General features: G+C 39.1%; 1 protein-coding gene across 8 annotated transcripts in view; it reads left to right on the top strand.

Moving 5' to 3' along the window:
• Positions 1-17,809, top strand: part of arvcfb (ARVCF delta catenin family member b) — a 239,866-nt gene extending 222,057 nt beyond the window's left edge. For 6 of the 8 annotated variants that reach the window (XM_068309951.1, XM_068309952.1, XM_068309950.1 and 3 more), the window contains 7 exons: positions 3,173-3,300; positions 5,637-5,787; positions 6,289-6,481; positions 7,514-7,625; positions 7,940-8,027; positions 10,429-10,529; positions 12,031-15,054. In XM_068309951.1, the coding sequence (XP_068166052.1) occupies positions 3,173-3,300; positions 5,637-5,787; positions 6,289-6,481; positions 7,514-7,625; positions 7,940-8,027; positions 10,429-10,529; positions 12,031-12,132 (875 nt within the window). In that variant the 3' untranslated portion in view covers positions 12,133-15,054. The other 2 variants (XM_068309947.1, XM_068309954.1) reach the window with 2 other exon arrangements.
• Positions 17,810-17,954: the final 145 nt, after the last annotated feature.

The raw sequence follows: 17,954 nt of genomic DNA, 5'->3' as shown, positions 1-17,954 counted from the left end.
CAGAAGGCGAGCAATAGATGACTTACAACAAGAACAACACTGTGGCATACGGTTGCCAGCAGAGCTGGAGGTGGCTTGTGCCGTGAGGAGAGACTCAAAACACAGTGCTGACATTAAGTCCCTGACTAAAGATGCTGAGTGAAAGCTGTTCCACAGTTATTCTCCGCCTTAACAAGAACAATTGCCACTAAGGAGATAAGAATCAATTTGAACCTCCCGCAAATTTCCCTCCATTCTCATCTTGAAGAGTCTTTTTTGCTTTAAATCCTATAAAAGTCTAATTTCATAAGTAATTTGAGTTGGGTTCAACACTACAATAAAAGGGGAAATGTGGACTTTGTTGTTTGTTATTACAAAAATGCCAGCAGAGGTTCAACATAATTAATATTTTGTACAGAGAATCCAGCCTGCAAATGAAGTGTCTGTCAACAGTACTGAATGCAAGAGGGTCTCCAGTTTGCTGAGTGGGTGCCCAGAAGGAATATGAGGAGCATGCTAAAAGTTGCTGAGTGTCCGGTTTGTCTGGTCTGGTTCCCAGAGTAAACCTGTAGAAGTGATTCATGTTATAGGACATAGTAACTCGTGAGGATTTGTGCAAAATAACTTCTGGTTCTGCTGCTTCTCTGAATCGTAGTTCAAGATTTCTACATCAAACCAACAGGAACAGTTTTGGTTTTTTTTATTTTTTTTTCAACTCAGATTCTTGGGCAGGCTTGGCAAGATTTCAATTTGTGGGTTGTGTGAGTGTCACAGAGAAGGACACCCTGATTTTTGAGTATAACAACTATGTAGCTGTGTCTGAATCTGTCAATCTTCAAACACACCCAAACTTCCGCTCCCTGCAAATTATGGGTGTGAGATGTGGATTTAGAGGCGCAAATGTTAGTGTGTTGTATTTTCGTAGTAGCTCAAAACCAGTAAAATGCTGCACTTCCCTCTTTCACTGTTTTCTTCCTTTAAAAATAAAAGATGGTTGTTTATTCCTGTTATTCTACTTAGACCAAAGTCACATTCCTATTTTTAAATAATACTCATGTTATAAATTTCAAAAACCGGGTAGCCTTGTTAGCCCTTGTGGTTCAATAAAAAAGACTTACGTTTTTACATATTACATATCCCTTCCCACGCAATATACTGATTTTGAAATAGAACCTTGGAAATACTGACCTCAGAATACATGAGAAGAAACAGTGAGTTATATTTTCTTAATCTTAGCCTTGAGGGATAGAAGAAAGGTTTGAAATTGCTTGTGTGCTATTGTAGAGGATACAATGGAGACTGCTGGAGAAATGGCATTTTTATAAAAGAAGATTTTGGCCAAGACATCAGCCAACTTATGCGCCACACTGCAGATTGTGTTTGAAGCCCTAGTGAGTAAGAGAAGATTTTTCTTCCTGTTCATGCACTATGGCCTTATTTCTAGCTTTGCTTCAATTCCTTACACCAAACAATTTTACTTCACTATTGCCAGAGATGAGCAGCCTCACAACACAGCAATAGATTTGTAATAGGACTAGCTGTTGTAACCCCTGAACTTTTAGCATTCATTTAGCAATAGTGTACCTTGACTTAATTGAGAATATTATATTTTTGCTGTAAGACACCCTTGCTCAAATTGCCAGGGCAGTCAGTGAAGAAAAGACGTCTACCCCCCCAACGCCTTGGTTCATCTTCAGTTCCAGGATTAGTACATTACAGTTTTCTATATTAAGAGGACCCGTCCACCACATCCCCCCAGTTAGCTCCACAATGAAGCAAGGAAGTTGACGAGAGGACTAGATTGAGTTATAGGATTCTGATTGTAAATTAGTGTCTGTCATATTTCCATGGGCGTTTCTCAAACCCTGGTGGGTTTAATGGGTTTGAATCAAAAGGCAAGGGATTGGTCCCTTGGTTTTCAATCCTTCTCTGCTATAGGATGGTAGCAGGAGACTCTTTTTTGAATTGAGAAGCATGATGGTGGTATCTAGCACTTCAGTACTTGGTAATGATGCCAGGCATGTCTTTTGTCAAGCAGGACTTACATCCAAGGATACGCTCTAGGGTTGTAGGAACCAAGGAAAGCGGATTTAAACCAAAGTGTCAGATAATTAGTGCAGATTGTTGTTGCCTCAGAATAATAGAATAATTAGCACTGTGACCTTACTTCTGGCCTTGATTTAGTTGCTTATACTGGAGACATTTCTTTCCCTCCACTGCCATAGATCAACATTTTTGTTAACATGACATCAAAACTAAGATTTAATATTTTTTACAAGACCACATCTGCAAATGTTAAAAATAAAACTTGAATAGTGTTCTGCTGGAGTTATACAGATCTGAAAGTCATCTGTGGTGACATAAAAAGTGACAATAAAGGTGTAGGACTTCCTTTAGAGCTGTGACCAACTCAGAAAGACCTTGACAAAAGAAATGTCCTTCCACTAAAGTCGCTACTTTATAATTGAATTGTTCTATCTTGTCTTGTTGATTCCACTCATTAATGAAAAGGAAAAACCTTGTCTGAATAAATTTGATTTGATGTGATTGGGCACCTCTATCTCTGTACCTCCACTGTCTAAGGGCAAATAATGCAATTAAGGTTTTCATCAGGGGTAGTCCTCGTGACTGACTGTCTGCGGTGGAATGTGTTTTGTGTTTGTGAGATACACCTCCCTCCTAAATAGTTATGTCAAGACTGCACAGTCATTTAGTTCTCCTTCTTATGATCTTCTCAATCATAATTATCGTATTTATTCAATCATAATTCCTTAGAATTATTAAGAGGAAAGATTGAAATGCTTTCAGCATATTTAATTAAGTCATTTAATTCTACTGTGAAACCAGGTGGAAAGCTTGATATTTTATATCCATTCCCTATAAACTGCAGGATTGTGTTCATTTTTGCTGAAACTTTGCTAACAAGCTGTAGTCCAAATACTTTTGCCTTTCTCAAGGTTGTGTGCTGTTACCAAAGTAAGGCACATGATTGTAAACCCAAGTGTTTTCCTGTTTTCTTGCCAAAAACTCTCCCCATGGTCTGAGATTAACCTCAGCCTTGTTCTGCCGTTTCCTTCATGCAACCTAATTGGCCTGACTCTCTTATGGAGGAGCCTAACCAATATGTGTGTGTGTGTGTGTGTGTGTGCGTGCGTGCGTGTGTGCGTGCTTGCATGCCTGTGTTTCCCTGCAGGGTTTGAGCTGCTGTATCAGCCGGAGGTGGTGAGGCTCTACCTATCTCTGCTGACGGAGAGCCAAAACTACAACACCCTGGAGGCCGCTGCTGGGGCTCTGCAAAACCTCAGTGCTGGACAGTGGACGGTGAGTCCAGTGTTACAGAAGGTGCAAGACAGAAACTGAGCTGTGTCTGTTTTTTAAACTTGTATCTTATATTTTTGTAACTTAGAAATTCTCATAAATGATATCATGCATTTCAATTTGATTATAAACTTATTATTTGAGTAATCTACAGCCAAAGATATTTTAGGGTGTATTTGACACCCTGTTGCAGGTAACACAATGCATAATGGTGGCGCAAAGTAGGGTACAAGATGCTAAGGTTTGCATTTAGACCCTTAATTATTAATTGGTAAATTTAGGACATAACATGAATTAAACCAATCAGTGTCATCTCACCTCCTCTTGAGAAGCCAGGTGCAATTGATATGAAGTATTTATATGGCAGAACCACATCAACAATTGCACAACAAACATCTGTCTTATATATGCCAGAAAGTGACATGATATATAACCAGTGCAGAGGAAGAAGGGAAGGAAAGTTGCTGGGCATACCTGAGTATGCTATAATTTTTTAATAATACTGTATTTTTAAATACTTGTGCATCACAACTTGTTAGTAACCAATGAATGATCAGTCATTACTAGCAAGTTGGATTGTTATCAATTAAAAAAATGTTAATTATCTTAACATCAGGTATCCTACAGCAGCCGAAGAATATGTTGTCTGTGCCTTTTATGTAGAAGGCACAGCATGAACTTCATTAATTATTTATCCGCAGAAACCCAAACAGGATTGAACAGGAATTACTACATGTGTTCTTCTACATACAGCTCAGGTTTACATTAAAATTGTTTCGAGTAATGCAGCCTTCCTCCTGATTAACCCCAAGGCACCAGTTGAGCTACAATAAAAGCCCACAGTTGTGATGTCCCTTAACGAATAGAAGATAAAACAATGGTGTATTGGTTCAAGATCTGTTTTCTATTGGTCATTCCAATGGTGTAGTTGTTTTCTGCTGCGTCAAAGAAGCGGTGCACCAAAAATGCTACCAGTAACTCTTTTTTTTGTACTTATTTACTTTTTTAATGATAACAACTATTTATATGGAACCCAAATCAATGACACTGCACTGTATACCTCTTTCCACTGGGCAGACGATAGAAAGCGTCTTATGGTCTTAAAGAAAAACCTCTATTTGTTCCAGAGAATGTCCTCCACAAGGATTCACAGGGGCTGCCTGAGCAAACCATACAGCCAGCTCAGATTGTAATAACATTCCAAGCAAGACAGAAGGTAGCTCAGACATATATGTTTATTTCAGATGATTGATATTGTAGCCAGTGTGAGACATTTATTCCAATTAGAGCATCTGTGGAGCTGTTGGGAGGCTGTGTGCCTTACAGGCAGCAGTGAATTATCTATAGGTCCGGCTAGTTGTCAGATGTCAGTTTACGGCGGCTGCACCCTGGGCAGGAGTGGTCACTTGTGGTTTTCAGGAGCCTGGCTGTACTGAGCCCCAAGCAGAACTGTCACAGCAATGCTTCTCTTAACACCCAAGTGTCAGACTGTTAATACAGCTGTCACTCCTTGGAAAATGAGGGCAGTATCAACCCTCTCAATTTTGAGTGAAAAAAACAACTCTAGTCTTCAGAAATGTTTGCTGTCCTGCCCTTGAATCTCTCATTCAGCATTAATAATTAATTAGTAATGCTTTTCAGCTCAGGTGAAGCGTTTGAGGAGAAAGTCTTCTTTCTATTAGGTGTATTTTGTCATGTTAAGTCCTTGGAAAGAATAGAGAGCCTGTGGAGACGCTGACCAATCAAACATTTGCATCTGGTGGCTCAATTGTATTCATCTCTTTTCTCTGGAATGATAACAGTCTGTCTTTAAATTCCCCTTGTTCGATTTTGCTTGTCTGTTTCTGTCAATCTTCTTCTTAAGGCACGCTACTGCCACCTCGTGGTTAAACTGTGTCTGCCCTCCATTTAATTGCATCTCTTGGGGTACCAGTGCTCAGAAGTGAAAACCTTTTATGTCAAACTTAATGTTTCATGTTACAAAAAAAAAGAGAAGTGAAACCTACTGATGTTTAAATTTATACAAATTATAATACTTGTCCATTCAGAGCCCCGCTGAGTAATGTTGTGAATTAGTCTAACCCAAGAAAGAGTTCCAAGCTGCCTTTTTGTGAGCAAATCTTTTTCCTCGACTGGTGTCAAGGAGGCAACATGGACCCCTCTTGTTGTTAAATTAAATGATATATGATCATGATGTCGAGCTCTCTGATGGGCATCTAGAGTTACATTAATATCAAATGGGGTGTTGATGGCAGCGTGTGTCACTCAGCCTTACCAAGACATTTATGTTAAGTTGGAAATGATTAAAAAAAACAGCATTCAATCTGTCTGTCCATCAGTGGTCCAACTACATTCGAGCCACGGTGCGTAAGGAGAAAGGTCTTCCCATCCTGGTAGAGCTGCTGCGCTCCGACTCTGACAAGGTGGTTCGAGCTGTGGCCATTGCCCTGCGCAACCTGTCCATCGATCGCCGCAACAAGGACCTCATCGGTACAAACCACTGGGCTGACTACACACAAAATGAGTTCACAAAAACTCACAAACCCATATGTATATTGACAGAGCTGGCTACTTCAACTGTTCCTCTTGTCCCTGTTGGCCTAGATAAGATCCTTTGTAACATAAGCCTATTGTCAAGAATTTAGCAAAGAAATCCAAACCACAGCCTCAGCTAAGTTTTAGCTTTGTTACATGTAAGGTGGCTAAAAGACAGCTGATAAATTCTTCCCATCGGAGCATACAATTTACTCTTTCCAAAGCAAATAGCAAGAAATTTGTTGAATTATATAAATTAAGTGAAATGGTGAAACACTATTTGTAAATGATCCTAAAACAAAATTCACAAAGATACAAAAACTCTGCTTTACTTCGTACCTGATATGACACTCTAGTGTGCAAATTATGGTAAATTTATGACCTTTCACAATAAACCTTCTTGTCTAACCATTATCACCTTGCCAACCTGAAAAAATACCAAACCTCACATTATAGGAAGTTATGCCATGCGAGATTTGGTGAGCAACCTGCCCAGCGGTCAGCAACGGCCTGCTAAAAACCTGGAGGAGGACACTGTAGTCGCCATCCTCAACACAATCCATGAGATTGTCACTGACAGCTCTGAGAACGCCCGCTCCCTCATCCAGGCCCAGGCTATCGAGAAGCTGGTTGCCATCAATAGGACCAGGTAAGACTCTGATTGACATTGTTTCACCACATTTAAAAAGATAATGTGAGGTCCATCTAAACAAGCGGGGAGAATGTATCTGGTTCTCAGATTTCATGTATAAATTTTTTTCTCTTTTATGCTTCTCCATCTCTGCATAATGATACACTCAGCACAGTTAAAACTGATGTATTCATTTTTAGAATCATCTTTTGTTGTAGGTCAGACAGATTGTGTCTCCTACACCGAACCAACAGACCTTTCTTATATCTTCATATTTAGGCTATGCCCTGCTGGCGTTATGCATGCTTTAATTTCAGTCTGAGCTTGAATGGATTTTACACTGTCAACCTTTATAATAATATTCACGGAGGATAATGTAATATGTCTCTCATGGCCTGAGCTTACAATGATAGTGTTATATGCTAATGAGCCTGAGGCCACACACACCGCCAATCACATACATCCATTGTTATTCAAGGAGGGGGGTCGGCTTGTAAGCTTCTGCTTGTACAAACAAATAATGTAGCCGAGCTGTTTCTGTTTAACAGCTGAACGATGAAATGAACAGGAAGAAGGGTGGATATTCAGGAAATGTTTTTTGTACCACATTGTTCAGTGAGAGGTATCTTCATCATTCTTTTCATTTAAGATCAAGAGAACATTTCCTCCTTGTGCAGTAAGTATTGATAGCATGAAGAGTTGCTCTAACTAGCATGAATATATTTGGTCCATTCACAGACAAAATTGCTGTGTCTCCCTCTCATCCTCATGATATTAGGTTTCTTTGAAGTGAGTCCCCCACATGTAATTAATACTGGTGGCTCAGAGGTAGCTAATGAAAGGAAGGCTCGCTCATCTGGCTATGAATTAAAAAATAGACCCTGAAGCCACTCAGGGGACACAACGACATTGAATAAAGATATTGATTTCAGCAGTGGTGTGCTAACACACCCAGCTGTCACTATTGGGAGGTTAGATGAGGTTTCTGATGTTAACTGCAATAGTTGTTTCTTTATGTATTTTTTTTCCTTTTTGTGGCATTCCACACAGCCAATCAGCTCGCGAGACAAAGGCGGCATCCCATGTATTGCAGACGGTCTGGAGTTATAAGGAGCTGAGGAACGCTTTAACCAAGGATGGCTGGAACAAGAGCCACTTCCAGGTACACAGTGTAATGTTATGGACATTAAGGACACATCTGATTTAGATCCTTAATTTGAATCAGTTGCCAGGTTATTTGACCCAAAGTTAAAGGCATATTGACACAAAATTAGGAGAATATAAGCTGCGCCAAATAGTATTAGCAGCATCAGTATACCACTATGCTTAAAATAAAAAAATACTGTAAATCTCCAGCAATCAATATTCATTTATTCTCTTTCAGTCCTAACTTAACATACTGTAGTTGTCAATGCGTCTGTCCATGCGTCTGTCCGAGCTGTGATCACATTCTGCTTGCTCTTCCTCTTGTGTCAGCCCACCGTGACCACCACCCCTAAGGCCACCAAGAATGGCAAGCCAAGCTATGATGACACCACCCTACCACTGATGGAGAAGAACCAAGGTCAGTTTAAGCATGCATGTTTGTTTGTTGTAGGTTGGATAAATATAATAAAGAAGGGGTTTATTCACTATGTACGAAGTGTAAGTATGAAAAGCAGGGTGGCGTACCTTGGCTAATGAGCCAATGTTTGTTCTTAGAAGGTTGCATGAAACAAGCAAAATCCAACACACTTTTTTACATCAATGAATACTTGTGTTTCCTTGTCCTGTTGGTGTCCTTCGCAACTCAACCCATTAGATCTGGTATGTTGAGACTCGGTTTCTGTGGTTATTAACAAATGTTTTTTAAAACGAAGTCTGTAGCACATTTTTGTGAACTATTTTCTTTATTGCTTTACTTTATTTTAAAAAGCATGGAATAATAGCAGAGAAAAATAAAATACATCTAATTTATTTCAGACAGATTATTCTTGATGGAAAGTAGTTTAGCTCTTTTCATGGCAAATATCAATCAATTTATCAATGAACAAGCCCCGAGTTAGACTACAAAAGTCAAGGTATGTGTTACACAAACTGTTGATTTATGTTTTTTTGTCAAATTGAAACACTCAGAGCAGGTTCAATTTAAAACGACAACTTAAATGCTAAAATAAACTCTGCTTCCATATCTCCCTTTCCATGAGGCGAATATGGGTTAACACTACAATAATACCATTCACTGGGGTGAAAAATAAACTAACTGAACAACATTCTGTCACTGCTGAACCGAAACCTTAAACCCTCACAAAGTTTTGATGGAACATAAAGAGGTGTCCTCATTTTAGGTGCTCAACTCTTTTTTATTTTCATCTTGCATTAAAAATTGACATAATAGGGTCAGCGATAATGAAAGTATACCCACCCTTCAGCAGGAACAGAGAGAGGTTTTGTGTAGTAGCAGTCTCTGGAGGAGGTTGTGGGACAGCATATTAGCCCAAAAAAAACATGTTTTTTGACAGAGGAGTCAACAGCATAAGAGCAGTTAAATATCTTTAATTTTTGGCTTTGTGCCCTTTTTTCCACCCATACATGAAGATGAGTCTCATGGCTACCCACACAGTTTACATTATTCAGTCGCTGGCCAAGTACAATTACTCTGAAAAGCAGCTGTGTCTTGGCTGAGTGACTCAGCTGGTGAGTGTCTCTTATGTACAAATGGATTATGAATGCTTTTTCAGGCACCAGGAAATGTGGCATTGGTGATATGATGCCTTTGAATGAGCTGGGTCCAGGTAAGAGCCGGAAGGCATGATCACCACAGCCAAAGAAGAGCGAGCTGTTCTTTAATCTGCCTCCAGTGTCCAATGGTGTCCTCTCTGATGTGACTTCTCCTCCTCTAGTGGTCTACTTTTTGCCAAAATTTTTGTTATTTTAGTCTAATTCAGCCCACTGAATGCTCTGATCACGGGATGACCAAGCTTCAGATGTGATTCTCTTTGATGCTGAGTGTTAGACCCTTGTTTCAAAAGATGTTTGTGCAAAGTTGGTCCGTCATTAAAAGCAAAATCAGATGTTATGGGCAACTAATCACAACTAATACGAGTTAATACACTCTTATTACATCCTACATACTGTGCTTCTTGTAAATGTCACAATTGTACTTTTGTTAATGATACAGAACTGCAACTAAGCTGAAAGACTTATACTTTGCCTTAATTTTGCCCTTGTACTCACAAATAGCCCCTTCAGGTTCATCATACTGGTTTTTCTCTACATCTCTGGCATTGTTAATTTCAAATGTTCAGTTAATCCTGTAAGGGGTTGTGCTGAAAGTTAAGCTAGGACTGAAAGCGCTCCTTCTCTACAGTAGGACATATGTGAAGCTTCCTTTAATAAGCAAACAGATTCCATGGAGATGTCATGACATTACAGCTGTTCCATAACAGATGAGATAACAGATTTATGTTGTCACCATGTGTACAAACAAACTGTGTAGAAACGTGATGCCAAATTAACTCATAACCTAAATCATCTGGTGCAAAATGAAAGCCGGCGACACTATTGAGTCTCAGTAAATACAGGAATCCAATATTTATAATGTACAGTATATGCTGCCTGGGGTGGTATTAGAGTCACACTTTGTTTATTGTCCTAGAAGATTTTCAATATTATCAAAACTTACTGTTTACATATCAGACATTCAAGATATCTGCGTTTAAGTGTGTAAGCCTGATAAAACTGGTGTCTGATCACAAGTTTATGTTAATGTTTTCTCTACCATGACTTAAAAAATAAATATATTCCATGAAGATACAGACTTTTTTTTTCTTTTTGTCTTTAATTAAAAGAGGTGTTGTTATTTCATCCTGGTATTGCATGATTTTCGTAATGTGATGATTTGTTTTTGCAGCAGTGAATCTGTCCTTGCACACTTAATGAAAGAGGGGGGAGGAATTAACGGCTGTTCTTGTCTGACCTCATAGACGGCTACTCCACCATTGACCAGAGAGACAAGGACTGCAGGGACTGCAAATACAAGACAGGTGACGGCTCAGCAGACCTGACAGAAAGAGAACCATTAAAGGTACAGTCAGATCTCCTCTTGTCTCCAGGGGATGAGGGCATGGAGGACGTAGTAATGATGTCTCACTGAACGCTTATCACAAAAGTCTCTGTGTCTTCCTTTCCCTCTTTGCGTGTTTTCTTTGGTGGTTTTTATCCGATGCTCGTAATCCTATTGGTTCTTTAAAGAGGCTTGAAGTTGTCCTTCTCTGTTAACGTTGTCTGCCACAGGTCAGCGCTGTAAATTGCCTCAGATCTGCTAGCCAGCAGTTAATTGACTGTGTTTATTTTGGTGTCTGCAAAGTAATTAATCTAGGACTAATTAAAAGAACCGCCATCCACCTCTCCTTGTGGAGACAACCCTTGCCTCGGCCATGAACAGACTACTGTCTTATCAAGTAGTCGCCTCCTGATTATAAAGTCACTTACTGCAGTCAACGTTTGTTTATTGCTGATTACCAAACCAGCCTCAGAGAGGAGTCGCAGGATAATGGCCTCGGAGGATGTCGCACATGTATCAGATGACTCAAGTACTTTCTGTAGAGCATTTCTGAGAGCTAGATGAATACCATTTACTCTGTGAGGTGTAAAATTAAAGTTTCACAAGACCATGTCAGTTAGTTTATCTTATATATCTTTAGGTATATGTTCATATATTCTGAACTCTCTTTGAGACTTAAGTGTTTGAGACTATACAGACTTTATTTAGGTGTTTGTATTGAGCAAAAGGTTTAAGTGAAGTGAAAGATTTCCCTCAAACCTGCAGTGAAACCAGCTTCATAACTTAGTTTCAAAGCCACAAATGAAGCTGCTCAGGGAATTTTAGCTGCTTGGCTTTAATAGAAGCTCAATGGAGGTGTTACCAAAAAATCATAGGTACTAAGTTTCCTGAATAGAAAAAAAACACAACAGCCAAGTAGAGTCAGATCGAGTTGAGTTGGTAACACAACCTGTGAAAAGTCACTAACTTGCACGTGAAAATAAAGTTTAAAGGCAGCTGATCTAAATTCCAGTGGTATCATTATTATATAGGGGTTACATTGTACAATTAATTTTAACAAAATGTGCTTTAATAATAAAGCAGCTGATATAGAAGCAATTTATGTTTATATTTATGTTAGCTTCAGAGTAATAAACACCCTTCATGATATTTAGGATGATATCTGTGGAGAGTACCAGCCTGCGACTGTCGCTCTGACGCTGTCTTCTGTCTGCCGTATCTTCTTCCCAGAGGTGTCCCATCTGTCTGAATGCACCTTAACCGCTGAAGCTGTTGTCCCTCTTTCATTTGCACGGTTGAGTTTGCTGTTTTTGTAATCTCTCTGACTTCTTTCCAAGCTTTCCATGAGGCAGGGAACTAACACCCGTTTCTCTGCTCTTGGATGCATGTCTGAATGTCTGTGTGTGCGCGTGTGCGTGTGTGTGTGTGTGCGTGTGTGTGTGAATGAGTGTATTTGTGAAATGTATTGACCTCTTTTTGTTTTGCTGTGTTTTTTTTTTTAACCTTCCTCTTGTGGCCACAGAATGACACAAATAGGAAACACTATATCAGGAGTAACAGGCCTGCGGTCAGTCTGGTGGACGCTTGTGATGTTAAGCCCCAGCCTGTTGACTCCTGGGTCTAGATGCATGCATGGTAGGTGTGAAAAATAAAGCACATGAAAAATAACAACCTTCACCTTTTGTGTTGGATGGTGTCCGTCTCGTTCCCTTTTTGTGTTGTGTTGCTTTCACCCTCACACTGTGTCATGTAGACCCGCTGTCACCCCACCCAGAACAGCTGACTGAAGATTCCATCAGATCATTCAATGAACATTAACAGCTAATGGTTTAGGGTTTACGGAAATTTCAGGTTGTATTTAATTACTTTGTATTTACACGTTTCTACGATAAATAAGAAAAGATTTCATGCAGTTTACATGGCGCTGTAGCTTCAATAATAAAAGTGAAACACTTTGTTGAGTTGTGTTTTTATTTCCTAAACCAAAATCACAGAATGAATAAATGGAGTGTGTTTCAGTTTTTAGCATTCCTCTCCAATTAGAAAACTACATCACATCCTGCTGTTTGCTGTGTTAAAGCAACCCTGGTTATGATGGTTATGGTTGATGCTATTAAGCATATAGAGTAGAACAACTTTCATTTTTCTACATCACACTTGTGAAACCATGTTTAGCTTCTTCTACAAGACCATATGACACAACACTGTCTCCTTGTTTCCGTAGTTTCTTTGTTTAACAGGGACTTGGCGCATCGGTTCAGTCTTAAAGCTCAATTTAATTCAGTTTTTCAAGATTCTCTTTTACAGAACTAATTTGTTTGCAAAATATAAATCTTACCACTGAGTGTGATCAGCATGGCATTGTAAGAAAGCAACCAGCACGACTTCACCAGGCAGTGAAACACTCAGAAAGTAGAAGCCTCTGGTCTTTGTTTATAATTCAACACCACCTGTCTGACTGAAAATCATGTCCGCTCTTACCGGCTGCTGCCTCTGACAGCTTTTGCTGGAATTGGTGGCAAACGATGAACCAGGATCATTCTTCTGCACCTCAGATGGGTCCTCCGGGGACTCGGTTATCAGTTAATGAGAAGCAGCATGGGGGAAAGAAGAGCAAATCTGTGCTCCGTCTGAACCGTCATGAACAGCTTTCCTTTAGACGACTTCTAATAAATAATTTACACATGAGTGAACCATAAACAATATGAGTAAGATGCAGCAGAGGGTGAACTGCATTAATACAGCTTTATATACATTGGAGGGCTGAAGGAACTCATTTAAACATGAAGAAATGACTCCCACGTGGTTTCTAGTGTAGTTTGTAGTGTAGTTGGTCATATTAATAATTGTGATGTGAGAACAGCAACTAATTAAAGTGACATATTGGATGTGCTAAAAAAAGATTGAAGTCCCCAGTTCTTCCAATTTTTTCATTCTGTCACATGTGGCTGTAACACGGCATGAGTAACAGTCTGTTACACAGGTTACAAATAATGTTTTCTCTGCAGTAGATTAATCACTGTTTACTTTGCGTTGTCCCCAAACTGACCCATGATTTATTGACATGACTGATGAGCTGATCTGGGTGAGCGTCAGTAGATGTCATCACCACCTTCAGCAGCATTTCTCTCCTCCCACCTACTCCTCCTAGCTGATGTCGTCCTCCCCAGTTTCTCATGCCAGACTTCACTCCTCATCTTCTAACCTCACTCGTCTTTGCCAGTGGTCATCTTGTCAGTTCCTTCCTCTCCATCATTTAGATTATCACAGCTCGTACATCACACAAGCCATACAGTGGTGCAATTTATGGTATTCATTGTAATTAAACCATCTTGGTAAAATATTTTATAGGTAACATTAAGAGGTGGTCAGGTAAGTACTTTTCATTTCATTTAGTGAGTGCTGGGTTTTATCCCACACATTAAGCATCTGTTTTGCTGTTTCCTTTGCTTCCATTTGCCATCTGGAATGACATGATTAAAACATTTTGGCAGTGATGTGATCATAAAACCTTGCTGACTGAAAGCACAACTGGTGAGTCTGATTCTCACGTCTTGGACTGTGAATCCTGATCTAAAAATTAGTTAATATTTTAGGGAAAACGTTGATAATATTGTTTATATTTTTTAAAGCCAATACATTCCAGAATCAGCAATAAATGGATCTCAATAAGATATCTGATCCTTCTGGATAATACTGTAGTTGTCCATTTAGAAACCAATTGTAGATCAGTCTGGAATCAGGTGATCGAATATTTTGGGTTAGAATTCAAAAAAGCAGGAAAAACAGCATCGGTTGTCTGTGGGTAGAGGTGCTGCAGCACCATCAGTAGCTGCATCTTCCGTTACAATATTTCTATGGTGTCAGCAAACATTTGGCTGTCTATTCCTTTCATTTATAATTCACACAGACTCACAGCAATATTGATATTTTTTTGAAGTCACCTGGAGAAATTGGAATGAGATAATGATTTTATAGCACCCAAAACAAGAAGCGCTGCTCAAAGTGTTTTAGAAATTACATGTGCCAAATGTTCCTTGTAAAAAAAGCGGATTGAATATAAAACAGGCAGAGAAATTTGAAGTAACCTTCATTTAAAAAAATAAAGATAAAGGCAGATGAAGAGAGAACTAATACCACAGTCAATGTAAAATGAGATTAAAACAACCCGGTAATAAGAGAAAAATTAAAATGAAAAGTAAATAGAGAAAGCATCTCAGATTCAGTCTTGTTTTAGCTTTACCTTGGGTCTCTATCTGCTGAGGAAAATTCACTCACCAGCTGGTTCCTGCGTTCTAGAGTGAGTAACATCCGAGACCACTGAAAATACAGATTCCTATTAGTTAATGCAGCTTTACAGATTAACAATCAGACTAACTTATTGTTGGCTCTGATCATTTAATAGGAATGTGTTGACAACCAAAAACTTACCTTTAAACCACTGATCAGTAAAAATGCTGTCACAACTGCAGCGTTTTGGACCTACTAGTTCTAACTTTAAACCGTCTGTATATGATTCCCCTAACATTTGTCTGTCCTGTTCTGTGCTTCAGGCTTAAATATCGACAGCGTGACACCGCAGCTAGAAGAGGATTTCTCATATCACCACTGCCATTTCACGTGGACTTCATCATTGGAGTTGGATTTGTACAGAAAAGAGGATTTTAAAAAAATATTGCTAACAACAGCGACTTCCCAGCGGCAGCCAGCATTCTCATGCTTTTCAGAAAAAATGTTTTAAAAAGAACAAAAAGAGATTTCTCCCACTACATTCACATATCCACATTCCCACTGGACATCCTGTGAATTTTACAGTGTTGACTCATGTTGAGCTCTACGGGCCACAGGGAACTGACAGAGGCCAGCGCTGGTGAAGGAAAGGACGCATGAAGGACGCACAAAGAGGGGTGAAGGATGTGAACAGAAAAGCAATGTATGTCAGAAGGAAACCTGTAGAGGATGAAATGGGACTTTTTTTTCATTTCTATTTTTACATGGTGTGAGCAGGTGGACTTGTGTTCTTGAAGGTCATGAATGTTTGTTTTCACATTGGATGGTTGACATGAGAAGGGGTAAGGAAAAGGAGAGGAACACTGAGCTGGAGACTCCCAGCAACCTGCTCTCATTGACTTACAATCTATTTGGTTCACTGTGTTTCCTTAAAAAAAAAAAAAAAATTGCACTGAACTGGTGATCAATATCTGTTTTTCAAAGAGAGGAATCAGCAAGTTGTGGTCTAGAGAAAGAAGGTGACATAGTGTGTATATCAGGTAGAACAATAGTTACTGTTCATACCGCATCACAAAGGTTAACTAAGGGGTCGACATGAATGAAATGAATTTTGATCCTCACACAGCAGTGGTAACTTACATAACTGCTCAGGTTGTGCAGTGTGTCCTGGCTGGTTGCTCTTGTCAGTGATGTGTATTAAAGAGGATATTGTCATTTTGTTTATAAATGACTTGTGTTTTCGAGATGAGAGGCAGACGATTGTTTTCTTGTTGAAAAGATGGATCTAAAAGCATTTTTTCAGGTTTTATATAAATGTATATTAGGATCAAAAGGAAAAAAAATTGAAAAACTAAGGAAAAAACAAAAATGAACGACTTCTTAGTTGTATATTAATATCCCATTGTTTGGAAAGCACATCTCATTTGATAAAGGCTCACCATGTTTGTAAACCAGAAATAACCACGTAACTTAAATGTGTGTCAAATATTGTTGAGTTATGCCGACGATCACCTATTTATATTTTGTATTTGTCGAAAAAAGGTTACAGAAAAAAAGTATCTGCAGTGTTCTTTCTAAAGGCGATGAATTACATGTCTGAGACGATCTGGAGGGGTTAAAGGTCGAACAGAGATGATGGGACAACAGGAGATTACAGTATTCGTAAGAGTCCCACCGTTTTCTTCCCGATGAATTCAGACCACATAACCACCAGACTGAAGCCCTCCTTCTCCGACACATCGTAAAGAGAAATATTCAGTCGTAAGCATGAGTTAAAATTGTACACATGTTTATATTCTATTCCTTCCAAGTGCCAGTTTATTTTGTGGTGTCGTTTGGATATTAACAAATTCACTCATTGGTGAGAGGAGATCAGATCCAGATCTTTGAGGTATTATAGGAGTTCATCGCGCTGTACAAAACAAAAGATCAAGTTTGGTCATATATATATTTTTACAATGTTCTTGGATGGGCAGTTATGATGTTGAGGAGCAGAGATACAGACTCTTATTGCCATTTTTCTCTTGCTTGGTGAGACTCTGGATTCACTGTAGACAGACGAAAGAATCCACATTGGTATCGTCATTGAGGCGAACGGCATGTGCCTGCATTGAAGTCTGATTTTTTTTGTGACGTATGTGACTTTATAAAGCTTGCATATTTTACACAGTGTTTACAAAGATGTACGTTGTGGTAAAAATGAATAAACTACAAAAAAAATCATACTGTATACATTTTAATTTCACAGGTGGGAAAACTTGTAATATTGCCCAGCATTCCTTTTGTGTGTCCTCTGAAGTGTGTGCTTTCATTGGACTGCTGAACGAACCCTCGCAACAAAGACCCACATGACTGTCTATTCCTGACTGCTTGGCAGTGCCACAACCAAAGGATCTGGAGTTGTGTTTTAATGCATTCACATAGTGGGTTTTTGGATTTGTGGAGGTGCAGTGTGTACAGGTATTTACAAAATAAAGAGCCAAGCGACTGTGGTGTAAAATTGATGCAGGACAAGGACACACATCGAATCAAACGAACCTACCTGTGTAGATAAAATTGATTCAAGCCGTCAAATAAAGTAACTGTAACACTAAGTAGCAGATGTGTTTGTACCTATCACGTGCCTTAACCTTTTCCATGGTAGATAAAGATAAGTGTGCTTTATATAACGTCATTCCTCCCTGTTCATCTCTATCCTCTGCCCATCTCTCCCCTTCTCTGCCCATCACCTTCCCTTCCTATTCTCATCTCATTCATCCCATACCCCCACTCTTAGCCCACTGTCCCACATAGTCCCAAGTAACCTAGACTACTGGTGGGTTCCTGCCTTGCATTTCGTTGTAATATAAACTTTTAAAAAGATAAAAGTCATTTGAAAAATGGTTTTGATTTGATTTCCTAGAGGAGTTGCCAATGCTACCGTAGCAAGCAGGAGTGATGCCACGCTGACAGAATGTATTATGTTAATTTTACTAATACCCAGAGGCAAATATTACGCTTGTTAAACATAACGGTAAAATACTGGTTTGTAGAGTATACATTTGGTGTGTTTTCAATAAATCATGCCTGGAAAGAAGGTGTTGATTGACTGTGTGTCTTATTTTAAATTATTATTCTATTTCCATTAAGACAGTTAATGGAAATAGAAGCATACTGTATTTAAAATCATTTCAGTGTTGAGTCAACAACAAATGAAATTCATTTCCCCTCTATAAC

The sequence above is a fragment of the Antennarius striatus genome, chromosome 3 (assembly GCF_040054535.1).
Source record: "Antennarius striatus isolate MH-2024 chromosome 3, ASM4005453v1, whole genome shotgun sequence".
Lineage (NCBI taxonomy): Eukaryota > Metazoa > Chordata > Actinopteri > Lophiiformes > Antennariidae > Antennarius > Antennarius striatus.
Note: the sequence above shows the minus strand (reverse complement) of the source record. Positions and strands in the feature narration are given on the sequence as shown.